The sequence below is a fragment of the Puntigrus tetrazona genome, chromosome 14 (genome assembly GCF_018831695.1).
Source record: "Puntigrus tetrazona isolate hp1 chromosome 14, ASM1883169v1, whole genome shotgun sequence".
Taxonomy (NCBI): Eukaryota; Metazoa; Chordata; class Actinopteri; order Cypriniformes; family Cyprinidae; genus Puntigrus; species Puntigrus tetrazona.
In genome coordinates, this window is record NC_056712.1 from 14,372,332 (window position 1) to 14,386,790 (window position 14,459).

The following is a 14,459-nucleotide window of genomic DNA, read 5'->3' on the forward strand; positions in this document are numbered from 1 at the left end:
GTAATAATGTATTAATTATAATAATGATATTAATAATGTCACATGATGAGCTTGTGTTTAAAAAGGTAAGAAAGCCTAAAATAATTCTGGGCAGTTTAAATATCACACTTGTGCCAATAAAGGTCATTTACATTTGACATTATCACTGTTGGATTTGTAATAGTGGGTTTTCGTCTCTGGAGAAGCTGTCTGGATGTGCTCTGGATGCTTTGCAGCCTGTTTTCTTTGCTGTCATAAATAGTCGTGATAAAAAATAAAATGTAGAAAAACAAACATCAGAGATATGCACAGAGGAGGACACTATTGTCACTACTTATGGTAATCATGTATTAATTATAACATAGGAAATTAATAATAATGAAGTGATATAAATAATGCCCCATGATTAGCTTACGTTTAAAAGCTTGACAAAGACAGATCTACAGGACTTTTATTTGATTAAAAACAGTAATATTAACGAAATATATTATAGTTATTTAGTTATTGAAATAGAAAAGCAGAATTTTTATCAGCTATTACTCTAGTCATCAGTGTCACGTGATCCTTCAGAAATCAATCGAAAATATGCTGATTTGTTGCTCAATTAACCTTTCGGTCACACTTTATTTTAAGGTCCAGTTCTTGCTGTTAACTAACCATTAACTCTGACGTTTGCCTCAATAAACCCCTCATTTGTGAGGATGTACCTTATGGTTACTTATATGTGCTTTATAAATACTAATAAATACTGTATCTATTTTTGGTTTAGATCATGAGTGCTCCATAACACACGTGTACACCAGGCACTGCCATAATCACGTCATTGTCTGTTTCAAAGCAAAGCTTCAGAATCCATTTACATGTTTTGCTGAAGTGGATCAGAAATAAAATGACGCATCCAGTTATTCCTATACTGGGCTCTGTTTGCGTTTGTTGTGTCACTTGCGTCCGGTGTGAATGGAACTGACAAGAGAGAATAATTATAGAACGAATGAAGAAATTATTTCTACAACCAGTTTATTTAGGGATATCAAATCTGCCTTGAATGAAAAAAAAATTAAAAGCACAATCTAAAGGTCAAATGAGTAATTTGTAATCAGTAATGAATACAGCTGACATACTGCGCTGAAGGAAATAAAAGCATCTGAAAATGTGAGGGTTGTATCATTTTCACCTTATGAAACATAACTTTTAATGACTCGTTGCTTTTTTAAGCCCAATATATTGAGCTTTAAACCACATTTGAGTTTTAACTCATTTCTCCCTCTTGTAGATTCAGAGATAGTGTAGTTTTAGAAAGTTTGTTCACAGTAACTTGTGAAATTCACATGCTCTTAAATTGGGCCCTTTGGGGCCCCGTGTTCCGGTGGAGAGGGAGAGAGAGTGAATGAGGGAGAAAGGGCTTTGAAAGATTTTTGACAGGGATAGTGCAAAAGTTACTGCAGCATGTTTGATCGTCTCATTCTCGTACACAAGGGTAAAGTTACACAGAAATTGAGTCAAACTCATCTGATCAAGGCTAATGAGGATATGAGCAAACTGCAGGAACCACGTTTCTCTGTACTTTGCTATTTTACTCTCCCCTGCCCAATCAAATGACAGGAGCTCTATGATTGGCTAATGTCATTGCTGTATCATTAAATGCATGCTGCTTAACACAATTTACCTTAATGAATCTGGTCAATGATTTGCCAGGAAATACACAAACAGCTTTAGTTTTTGTAATTCACAGCAAAATGCACTGTACAATTTACATTTACATTTAGTCAATCAATATTAATTAGCAGCTGCAGCACACTCTAGATTCAATGCCCCAAATATGAATCAGAAATGTATTCAGTGTAATCACAGTGATTCAGATAAATTGCATCACTGGAATATCTCCAGCACACAAATAGCATCTGATTCAGTGCCACAGCCACCCGACATTGAGAGCCTCTCAAATATATGGAAGCCTGAATATGTGGTCACATTCAGGGTCTCATAAAAAAAGGATGAAGAACAAGCATCATATGTGTTACTTTTGGTCAATAACATGCTGTGGATTTTAGGGGTTTGTATAAAGTGATACGCTTCTGTTTTTTTGTCCACCTGCAGGCACAAGACCCTCAAGTCCTGGAGCAGCTCTCCAAAAACATCACCCGCATGGGACTGACCAACTTCACCCTTAACTACCTCAGGGTAGGCAGAACGAAAATAGTTCATTTGTTCAATTTCCCATACAAAAAAGTATTGTGGAGACACCGCGTGACTTGATGGTATCAGAAGATAATGCCATGTTATTTTGGTACATGGACGTGTTGTTTTTCAACCAGAGGCCCCAGGATGAACTAAAAGCATTTAAATTAATAAACAACTTTTCATATTTTCTTTATCATTTAAATTGTGCTCCAAAAAATTTACATTTAGTTTTTCTGCCGTAAATATCTCTATGAAATGCATTTTTTGAACTTCTAGAATAACAAAAGGATAATATTATATAAATTTAGGTAGTTGACAAATAAAAATTGGACAGTGCCCTATGGTGTAATATAACAAAAATGTAGAAAAAAACATACATATATATATAGTAGGTCCTTAAATATTGTGTTAGACAATGGGGAATCTTAAAGTCAAAAAGTGAGTATTATATTATGATATTATGATATATTGTATGCTATGGTATATGTCCACAAAATATTATATTATCCTGAAAACATATCGCAACAAAAACAGCAATTACATCTTTATGTCGATGGTAATACATTTTGCAAATGCACTGAAAAGTTTTTTTTTTTTTTTATCAAATCTGTGCATTTTACAGGTATGTGTGACTAAATGTGTCTATGTGTGTGTGTTTGTTAACGCTGCTCAGAATTTATTAGCCAGCTTCATGGCGGCTTTGTTTATTCTCGTCATTTCAGTGTGAGTGACAGCTCCGTTTTGCAAATGGGAGAACAAGAGAGGGAGAGAAAATGAATTGGATAGAGAAAATTAGCATAACATTAATGAGCGTTCCCGATTGAGGTGCGGCATTGTGGGTCTCTCTCTGCGCTTGAGCTCGAGCTCAGCAAAACACAAACTTGTTTATAGCGAGCTGCTGGGAGAAGCGAGAAAAAAGGCCCTTTCAAGGTTTTCGGAACAACCGTTTTTCTCCCACTGAGTGTGTCTTTCTTCGTTGTTGTTCCACACATTAAACGCACAGCTTCGCTTATAAACGCAGAGCTAAAATGCAGCAGGCAGCCTAAGCCGAATTGTGAATTAAATTTGGATTAGACGCAGCTCTTATAACAGCAAGTCTGTGTGCCCTCAGCCAAATCTGCACCTGTTTTTTACACTATTGGACACGACAGAGGGTTTTTGTACCCTTTATATTTCACTGCACATGATCAGTGTATGTGACCCTGGACCACAAAACCGGTCTTAAGTTTAGCAATAGCCAAAAATACATTGTATGGGTCAAAATGATTTTTTCATCTATGCCAAAAATCATTAGAACATACACAAAGTTCCATGTTCCATAATGATAGTTTGTGCATTTTCTACTGTAATTATATCAAAACTTAATTTTTGGTTCATATTATGCATGGCTAAGAATCATAAGAATCACTTTAAAGGATGTTTTCTCAGTAATTAAATTTTCAAATATTCAAATCCAAATATTATCCTATATTATCATAACAAGCCATGCATCAATGTAAAGCTTATTCATTCATCTTTCAGATGATATATAAATCTCAATTTCGAAAGGGTCACATGTACATATTAAATGCAGTCATGTGGTCCTATATATTTATTTATTATTATTTATTCTCATAATTTTTTTACTGATTTAATTGAGAGGTCAGCCTCACGGATTTTAGTAGCACACTGTAATTCCTGTAAACAAGATTATTTTTCCTCTCACTGGGGTGATTTCTCACGATCCTTACTTTGGTGTGCTGTAAAAATACCTCGTAAAAGTGACTCATTAGCGTCGCTAGAAAAACCTCCATTTGTCTCACCGCGTTTATCAGCATATCCACACCGAGGATGTTTCCTGTGCTCGGACGAATCAGACCACTGTCAGGCGAGATGGACAAGGAAGCTTGTAGGTTTCCTCACATTCAGACTAGAAATAGCCCTGCTTTGTGGGCCCGGATCCAGAGATTGTTTCCCTGGACCTGTGGAAGTGAGAGGATACAGCAGCGCTGGGATACGATCCTGTCAGTGGGAAATGATTTGTGTGTGTGCGTATCCGTGTGAGTTTCAGGCCACCCGCTGTGAGATTGTACATGATAATATTGGACAGTAAATGATTTTGTGTGTTTTCTTTGTGTGCTTCTTTTAGTTGTGTGTCATTCTGGAGCCGATGCAAGAGCTGATGTCCCGACACAAGACCTACAACCTCAGCCCGAGAGACTGTCTAAAGACCTGTCTGTTCCAGAAGTGGCAAAGAATGGTAGCCCCTCCAGGTAACAGCAAATCAGTGTCATCTGTATTACAGGAAGCTTCTAACGCCATCACTTTGTGCTCTATCAGATCTTTAAGGATGTGTGTGTTTAACACCGTGGTCTTTGGGGAAATATGCTCTAAATCAGCAGCTTGGTGGGACCTATCAAGGAAACCTGGTTTTACACACTTTACAGTGTATATTAAATTTTTATGTGTGGATTTTGTTATTTCTGTTTTTATTGCACCTTTTTTTATAAACAAACTGTTATGTTCATATGAAACATATATATATATATATATATATATATATATATATATATATATATATATATATATATATAGAGAGAGAGAGAGAGAGAGAGAGAGAGAGAGAGAGAGAGAGAGATACATCTTTATAGAGAAACAAATAATAACAAATACATAAATAGACAATTAAAAATTAAAACAAAAATAAATAGTCATGATAATACATAAAAAACCTGACATATGTTGCTAACTACAAGTGCTAATATTAACCTCTGATTAAACATTAAATGAAATACAGTAGAAGGAAAACTAAGGAGCAAATACACACCTGTATTCTGTTACTTTATCTGCTGGGTTCATACATATCATACATTCAAGTTATTTCAGGTAAATATGTTTCAGCTAGTAGCCATTTCTGTTGAAAAATGTTAGCTGCAAAAATTGTCCATGTAGTTTTGAGGCTGGTAGAACAGGACGGTCACGGGTCAGTTTGTACTTCTCTTTTTTCGCTCATTCTTTCTCAAAACTCTCATTTGGTAGAATGTGTCAGTAAGGATTAGACATCAGTGGTTATCTCCAGCTTTTGATGTCTCTGTAGGCTCCTCGGGGGGTCAAATCAATCAATAATAATGATTTAGACTTGTCTTTAGATCACATGAAGGGTTTACATATGCAATATGATTTAAACGGTGAAAACATGACATGTATGAGACCGAAACACATCCTCCATCCGCTCCCTGTGGGTGAAACCCCGTATGACCCCCGTCCAGTCGTCAGCACCGGCCTTCTCACAATTCGTATCCAAGTGGATCTTCTGTAATTGTTGTTTCCTTATTAGCTTCACTTCCCTCTTTCCTCCCATTCTTTTGAAATCTGGAGAGCGTTTGTGTTCAGAACAGGAAGGAAAGAAGGTTGCCTTTATATGCTGATAAGTTTTTTTGCCCCTTTTTTTCCGCATGTATATGTGTATCTGTGGAAACAGGGGCATTTTAGTACGTCATTCACACACTCGCACCGATAAACATACGAAAATAAAAGTTCTTATCTAGAAAATCAAAACAGATTTCCTTGTACAGTCTGTTTCTTATTATATTTGACTTTATGTCAAATCTGTCATGCACAAACAATATAGAAACATCTCCCTGGGTGTGGTTAGTAAGAGCCTCGAAAATGTATTTCATTTTCAGGCATCGGTAATGACTAACAATGTGCCAATATTTATACTAAAATTAAATCAGTTAAATAATTTATGGCTGTACAATATTTATAACATTAAAAAAACTATTTTTCAGTCGGTTTACACATTTAGGCATTTTTTCATACTCAAAAGCAGTTAAAATACAATAACCACTTTTCATAATAATCACCTTTCATTAATGTCATGTTTGTTTTAATGTATTGTATGCTTGCTTAACTATTAATTTCTTTAAAAAAAAAATGTAAAAAGAGTTGACTGATCCCAAACAGTCTTAGTTATGCATAACAGCTTGATTTGTTATAAGTTGCATCTGGGAAATAAATTTTGCTTTGGTTATGATTTCAGCTGGACATCCACAGAACTTCAAAACGGAAATTTTCCCCACAAATCACAAAAAAGGTACTCGTCTCATCTTCTGAATCACCTTCTGATAAGCAAACTACATTCTGTGTCTAAATTGAAACCCATGAAATGCATTTTATCACTGTGTGAACCATGAATGCTCAGCATAGAAAGAGAGATTAAAGGTGGATATTTCAATATTCACTCAAAATGTTTATATATCATTCATATTAATATTCATTAAAAGTTTTTTCCAAAACCTAATAAGAAAACACATTTTAACGATAGTGTTAGTGCTGTTTATTGACTGTAAACAACATTTGGACATTATTGATATAAGTATGCATGCATGGCTGGCTGCAGAGACTGCAGTATGCGCTGTTGAGCATTTATGCAAATCAAAGCAGAGGTTTTCTCTTACTAGTGCATGTCTTGGGAGATGTTTGAATGCTCTTTGATTCTCACTCTTAGAAAAAACAAGATGCATTCCTTTATTTTTCCCTGTGTATTCACCCATATGTGTTAGTATATGTTGAAAAAGTCTTTTTTTCTTCTTCTGTGTGCATGCATTGTGGCATGTTCGTGAGTGAGGATGTGTGCTTTTTTTGTTTTATTAATACTTTTGATCTGTGTGTGTGTCTGCCTGCTTGTGTGTTTTGTGGAAAGCAGAGCCCACTCGACAGACCACGACCAAGAGAAGAAAGAGGAAGAACTCGGCCAGCAGTGCGTCTAACAGTAGCCTTGGCAACAGCGCTGGCGGCAAGAAACGCAGCCCTGCCAACAACTTCAATCTGACCAGCCAGGTACCTGTAAGCATCAGATCTTCTTCTTTACAAACACACAGACTTACAGTACACAGTGTAACAATCCAAAACGTTATGAAAATTTTGCTCGGATTGCTGTCCTAAGGATGTGATTATGCTGTCACAACACATATAAAGAGGGCTGGATTTTTGATTCACAGCAATAGTTATTTGACAGGAGCTCGTTCGATCATATCCCAGTGACCTGTGCTTAGAAAGTGCTCCTTTGATAATGAAAAAGTTCTGTCCTTTTTACTCACTCTCATGTTGTTCCAAACCCATACGACTCTCTTTTTGTCATGCACCACAAAACGATAATTTTTCCATGAAAATGCATTTGCGTCAAGCACATAATAAAAACAAATGGCTATCAAAAAAAAGCCCCACAAAATTATCATGCAAAACATGTGCACTGTACAACTCACCTGACAGTTTAACAGAACATATGATTCATTATGAATCATTCTTTTGAGCCAAATATTTTCAGTAAATCATCTGATTCATTTTACGAAACTAGACTGAATGATTCATTTGCATTGGTTAGCGGTCAGCTGTATAATAAGTAAACTGTCTCTTCTTCACATAAAAATACTATACAGTATAGTTTCCAAACGCTTGCAGAGAATCTCTTTTAGGAATTATTTTATAATGTGGTGCTTAAACATCTTTTTTGAAAAAGCCCCATTCTCTGTTCATAGCAATTGTGTTGAAAATATTAACGAGTACAAACAAATCTTCTATTTTTGGGTTTCACAGAGAAAATATGCTCAGTACAGGTTTGGAATGATTAAATTACAGAATCTTCTTTTTTCTGGGTGAACTATCCATTTATCTGTGTCTCTCACATTAAAGTGCTGTTATGACACATTATAGCAATGTTATGTGGCCGTGACAGAATATAAAGCATATTCAATCCCAATGCCAAAGTAAATACTCTCTCAGCACCTTCACAGAGAGAGACTCCTTAGCCCTCATTTTCAATTCCTATATTACCCACTTACAGTGTTTAACCCCAATTCAGAGGCATTTATCCCAGAGTGCCTCTTTATCCCCCAGGCTTCCTCTTCAGGCATTACTCCGGCGGTCGATGTGTTCTCCCAGTTTGCACACTACAGGGTCAAACACACAGCGCACGAGTGCTGAAGCTGTTTTTGGGGAGTGGTATTGCGAGGCGGTAAATTTGTTTGCAGATGGATGATGGGATTTGTAGTGTGTGGCTTTTCCCCTTGAGTTCAGGGACAATTGGATACATGAATGCCGTAGAGGAGATTAGAGAGGAGAGACTGTTGCATGTTCCAGCTCAGTCTCTCAGACCCAGAGCTGTTTGTTTACATGACACAACCTAAACATTGCTATATAAAAATGTGCTTTCCTTTTTTCTTTGAGCTCAGCATCGCAAAACCAGTCTTAAGTTGCATGGATATATTTGTAGCAATAGTCAAAATTTCATTGTATGGAACAAAATGATAGATGTTTCATGTCAAAAATTCTATATAAGTAAAGATCACGTTCCATGAAGATATTTTGTAAATTTCCTACCGTAAATACATTCAAATGTAATTTTTGAAAAATTAGTCAGCATTGCTAAGAACTTTAATTGGAGACCTTCAAATGCAATTTTCTCAGTATTTAGATAATAATTTATATAACTTATATTTTATATATCTTATTACTTTATTTATTTAAAATATTCATTAATATTTTAAGTTAACTTTCTATTTTCATATTAGTCTACATTTTAATAATTGTGTGTGTGTGTGTGTGTGTGTGTGTGTGTGTGTGTGTGTGTGTGTGTGTGTGTGTGTGTGTGTGTGTGCGTATAGCTTTCATTTTTGGTACTATTCTATTTGATTATTTTATTGTTTTCGTTTATTTTTATTTCAACCAGTTTCTTAAAGCAAAATCTAATTTCTAATCCAAAATGTATATTTCATTTATTTGAAATGATATGAAAATATTTTATTTTAAATTAGCTTATTTAAATGATATTACTCCATTTAATTATATCATATGTTATTATATCACATATAAAACCATATAAAATTATATATATGTACATATCTGCTGAAATGAAATATTTTCTTTTCTTTTCTCTCAGGAAGTTTTGTCTCTGCACACATATAGCACTAATTGCATATATATTCTGTCCTGCTTGTATCCAGTCATCGGCCATCACTCTGAGGGCACCAGACACATTCACACAAGCAGAGAGAAAATTGTTGGTGTGAGCAACTGGCTCAGTGCCAGCGCTCATTATCATATAGATCCTGTGTGTGTGTGTGTGTGTGTGTGTGTGTGTGTGTGTGGTCATACGGGGGTGTGTGTCTCACAACACTCGTCACTTTACTCCCCATTCAAAAGCAGCGAGCTTCGTTGTAAGCAATGTCCCCGTGCGTCGTGGAGAGGAACACGCTGGTTACATATGTAGCATGGCCACTTGGCTTTGTCTGTGCAGTCATCGCATGCTGCCTGATCGGCCTCCTACGTGAGCCCAATCACAATGAGCTGATCATGTGACCTCCAGGTTTTAGGAAGGGGGGGTCTTGCGTTCAACAGTATTACAACAGTGCCCCCTTGTGGTTATATTTTGGTGCTAGAATTGTAATTTTAGTAGTATAACGTCAAGTTGGTCAGTCACGCATGTTTAAAGCGTCTGGATTTGCACATGCATGGACGTTTTCTCTAGTCTTAAACAATGTCCAGCTCAAATGAGGGCTTTCTGTGCTCCTCGAGCTCAAATGGAGGTGGATCCAGAACCAGTCGTTGCGTGCGGCAGGTAGTCGGTTTGTTTTGCTGTGGGCGGCTCAGTGTGGGTTTAGCCACAGGCTACATCTAATTAGACAAGAGCACTGGACAGCCTTTCCATTTGATAGCAATTAGAGTTCTCCGTCAAACCACCAGCTGGAAACCCGTAAGATTGCGTGAGTGTGTTTGTACGTGTGTGTGTGTGTGCTAACGTTTGTGATCCTGGGCCCCCCGGTTTAACACTCAGACTGCAGGGCGACAGTTGCCTTTCAAAAACAGATGGCAAATTCAAGGCTCGTTGGCAAGCGGGTTGGTTTTTTTCTAATCGGTAACATTTCAGCTAATGACTTAATTAGCTATGCAAATTGACAAATCAGTGTGTGGATATTGTTATTTAGTCAAAAAGCCCACCTTAATGAATGAGAGTAATTAAGAAGCAGAGGGGTGGGAAGGACTGACAGTGACACTGGGGTCTCAGCCAAAGCTCTCACGAGACCACACGAGAGTCGGCGCTCAAATAATCACAAATCAATCTGTAAAAAGAGCTGAATCAAGAGATGGGATATGCAGAGAGTGCAGGTCCAGTAGTGTGTGAAAGGTGCGAGACTCATAGCAAGTAAGAGAGAAGAAAAGAACAGGAAAGTAAGGGACATAAAGACACAACGCTTTGGTTAGCTGGTTCAGCAAGTTAATAATAATTAATGCATTCGGTATCATGAGATACTTTTTTACAAGCACAATGGTCATTTATAAATATATTATTGTTCATTTGCGTGCGGCTTAAAATGTATAACCAAACATTTGCTGGTAGCCATTGACATCCATCCATAGAATATTTTTAACCATATACTATAAAGTCTATTAAGGCTTTCAGAAAATAAAAGCTTATTGTAAAGTGTTACTGGGCTACTCACCGTGTCTTATTTTGCACATATGCAATTTAATTTATGCAAAATAATGAAATAAGTGGTAAAATGGATTTAGGATGCGATCACATTAATTTTGTCTGACTGACATTCAATTTCGTTGTGTCTGATATTTAAAAAATATTGCATTAATTTTAATGTCATGCTAAAGTGTCACACACTACTACACATTTATTTTAACTTCTGCCAATTTACAGTTTCGCACTAAAGAATTTGACTGTGCCTAAATATTTTATCATAAACATACTTTTAAATGCTTTTTATATTTTAGACATTTTAATTAAAAGCAACACATCCAGTGAAAAAAATGCACAGAAATGCACAGATTGTCTCTTTTCTATCCAGAACGTTCTGATGAACAGTACAACGTGCAAAAAAACAAAAACAAATAAAAGTGTTAATAAGGTTATAGTTTTGTTGTTCTCGTTTCTTGCAGCAGTAACTTTGTCAGCCTATTTATTTTTGGCCACTAGTTCTTGCATCTTGATCAGTTAAATTGGCGTCTGATTGGATATGAACATTTCATTTACACTTGGCCACATTTATGCATCTCAGAAAAACAGATATTAATGCAGTCTATAACCATGCTAAGTGCAAATTAACTTAACGCTGAAGAAATGATCTGTTGAACACTCTCATATAGAAAATAGTGTTCGAGTTTCCATTAATTTGTCTCATCTGTGTTTGTTCACGCATGTGGATTGTATGCTGATGTAGTTCTGTGCCATAAGGATGAAATATAGAACTAATATTTTGTTCCTCTTAAATACGGGCCAATTCTATATGGGACAGTTGGAAATCGTACATAGAATGTGAGCTAGAAGAGGAGTAAACAGAAAAGATAAAGAGCTTCCATGCCATAGTAAGAGGACACACATGATCAGCCAAGCATGTGCTCCAGTTAACTCATCAGAGCCTGAGAATTTAACTAAAGAGAGAGAGAGAGAGAAGAACAGAAGAATGAACTCAAACAAATCTCCAAATATGATATTGTGAGGCTGTGAATGCATAAAACATTGTGACTTATTAATCACACAATGCAATCACAATGAATCAATATTTTAATTAAATATATTTCTAATATCAAATTTTCAATATTTCTGATTATTCTCTTTAAATAATTTCAAAAAGGTGTTAATCACATCTACCTATTATACCTATATTATATTTAATTATGCATGTTTGTAATATGTAAATATATATATTTATATACATTTTAATATATAAATACAAATAGCTTTAATGTATTATTACTTTTTTAAAAATTAAGTGTTTTATAAATAATGTATATAAATACATTTACGAATATCTTAATATGGATACAAACGATTTACCACATTTAAACATTTTTATTGGTGCTTGCTAAATTCAAGGTTAGGGATTTCAAATCACAAACAGGTTCTTTACCATCCAACTTTCTCTATATGTCCGGGTCTGGTTGGTCCGGTTGCTTTTCTCTTCATCTGCACCCAAAGTGTTTTCATGTATATGAACCCCGCCTTATATTGCTTGCTGTATGCCTTTCAGGATGTGATGGTGGTAGGTGAGCCCACTCTGATGGGCGGGGAGTTTGGAGATGAGGACGAGCGTCTGATCACTCGGCTAGAAAACACACAATACGACGCCACCAACGGCCTGGACGATGACGACGACTTCACAAGCTCGCCGGCGCTCGGCAACAACGGCCCCTGGAACAGCAAGCCGCCCACAGGACAAGACAGCAAGCCAGAGAGTACGGCCTCGCAGCCCTCTCAGTAGGAGACAACACGCGCAATGCTCAGCTCAACCACCAGGGTTGTTTCTTCTCTCTGACCTCACTTTTTACCCTCAATGATGTAAATCCCATGTCATGGTGTCAATGATGTCATCCATTTTCACCAGAAACTGATGGTTCCGCTTCTTATTTCGGGTAACGTTTAAGAACTACACAGACCAAACTTTGGCAGCAATATTTGCTCACTGGATTTTTTCGAGATCATCTAGCTAGGCTTTAAAGCATCGCGAGAAATCTTACTTTCGGAGAAACTTGATTTTGTCGAGGCTGAGTGAGCAATCTGAATGAACAGACCTGAATTTGGGACAACTTTAGCCCAATAATCAATGTAAAAAAAAACAAAAAAAAACTACCTGTCTCACAGTTCACACATCTCCATAGCGACTCCAGCTGGCAACCACACTCGAGATCAACCAATCGCTGAAGAGACGGTCATGTTGACTGTCTTCTCACTGGAGACTGGAACTGCAGAGAGGCATCCACTGAGACCAATCCCTGAACATTTGCATTTTTATTGGAAATTCATTTGGCTATTGTCTTTTTCTCTCTGCTTTCAATTAAAAGTGAACCGCCTTGTGTTCCTTCAACACAACTGACTGTATTAATAAAGACAGCTTGCATTGAAAAAAAATAACATTGCCAGTTGCCATTTACAGATTGTACTTTAATTCAAAAAAATCCTATTTGATTTTTGAGTCAATGTGTTATTTCGATCAATTGTGATTTTTCTGTATTCTCCTTGTACTACCATCAAGTTTAGGAGTTTATTTATGGACAGGCAAGCACATATGAAAAGTATATTTGTCCATCTTTCGCCTCTTTCCCTGTATTGACTTATTTTCATAAAGGAATATGATATGTTTCTGCTTCTGCATGACATTTCGAAATCGCTAACATGCTTATTTCCAGAATTTCAAGGTCATGATGGACCTTGGTTATCAGTTTGGAAGCACAGTAACCAGGTTTGTGACTTTAACAATAAAAATGCATTCTGCTTCATCTGAAGTCATCAGACCTTGATGTAAACGGCAGCTGTTTTGACGTTTACGTGTTGTTTGACTTTTCTTTTTTTATCTGATAATAACAGATTTCATACTCAGGAATGAACACCATACTGAGAAATGACAACATTAAATATAGCTTACTGTAAAATCACTCACAAATATTCTGTTCATTAGCTTTGTATGAGTTTACATGACATCCATCGTGTCTAGCTTCACCCTACTTTTAACAGGAAAACAATCATCGCTCTAAAAAAATGCAGTGAATGCCCTTCTAGCAAATCATGTGATCAGCTTTACAGCTTTATGTCATTTCTGTAGTTAGAGACGTTTTGTTTTCACTACATTTTTTCATATACTGTCCACAGGTTTCTTAAAGGCCCTTTAAGAGTTGTGGTGTGCTTTAATGATTGAAAAGAATATTACAGTAATGATAATGATGACAAACAGCCAAATATTTTTTTATCTTTGTTTCTGTGTTTTGTCATTATAAAACATATTTCCTGAATATTATCGCAAAACCTAAGATATTTCCAAAACCAACAAAATGACAAGACACAATATCAGCCACCCACTGTTTAAACCTTGTATTACTGAAACTCTGCACAGTTTGTAAAATATTTAGCAGAGCTGTTTTTTGTGTCATATCCAAAGTCTTGTATGTATGCTTTGCCATTTTGTGTGCCAATAAATTGTGCTTACAAAACCTTTAGCCCTAATATTTTTGCCCTCTTGCTCAAGTTTGGCTTTGTACGTTTCAAGTCTCGATGGCGCCACCCTGGGTTCAGTAGGATGCATTTCTTGCTTGTATTATTTTGTATATTTAGATGTTTTGTCTTATGCATTTCTTGCTTGTATTATTTTGTATATTTAGATGTTTTGTATTATGCATTTCTTGTTTGTATTATTTTGTATATTTAGCTTATATAGTAGCATTTTATTTTACGATTACACCTTTTGCTTATTAGCATGCATAGTATAATATTAGCCATTTATTAGTACTAATTAAGCACATATTAATGCCTTGATCTA

The 14,459-nt window shown here is 36.1% G+C and overlaps 1 protein-coding gene across 2 annotated transcripts in view; it reads left to right on the forward strand.

Annotated features, from left to right (window-relative positions):
• Positions 1-14,146, forward strand: part of ldb2a (LIM domain binding 2a) — a 46,056-nt gene extending 31,910 nt beyond the window's left edge. Inside the window, exons 5-9 of one of the 2 annotated variants that reach the window (XM_043257902.1) lie at positions 2,077-2,160; positions 4,289-4,412; positions 6,182-6,235; positions 6,848-6,981; positions 12,180-14,146. In XM_043257902.1, coding sequence (XP_043113837.1) covers positions 2,077-2,160; positions 4,289-4,412; positions 6,182-6,235; positions 6,848-6,981; positions 12,180-12,410 — 627 coding nt within the window. In that variant the 3' untranslated portion in view covers positions 12,411-14,146. Of the gene's footprint in view, positions 1-2,076; positions 2,161-4,288; positions 4,413-6,181; positions 6,236-6,847; positions 6,988-12,179 lie in introns of both variants that reach the window. The other variant, XM_043257901.1, reaches the window with a different exon arrangement.
• Positions 14,147-14,459: the final 313 nt, after the last annotated feature.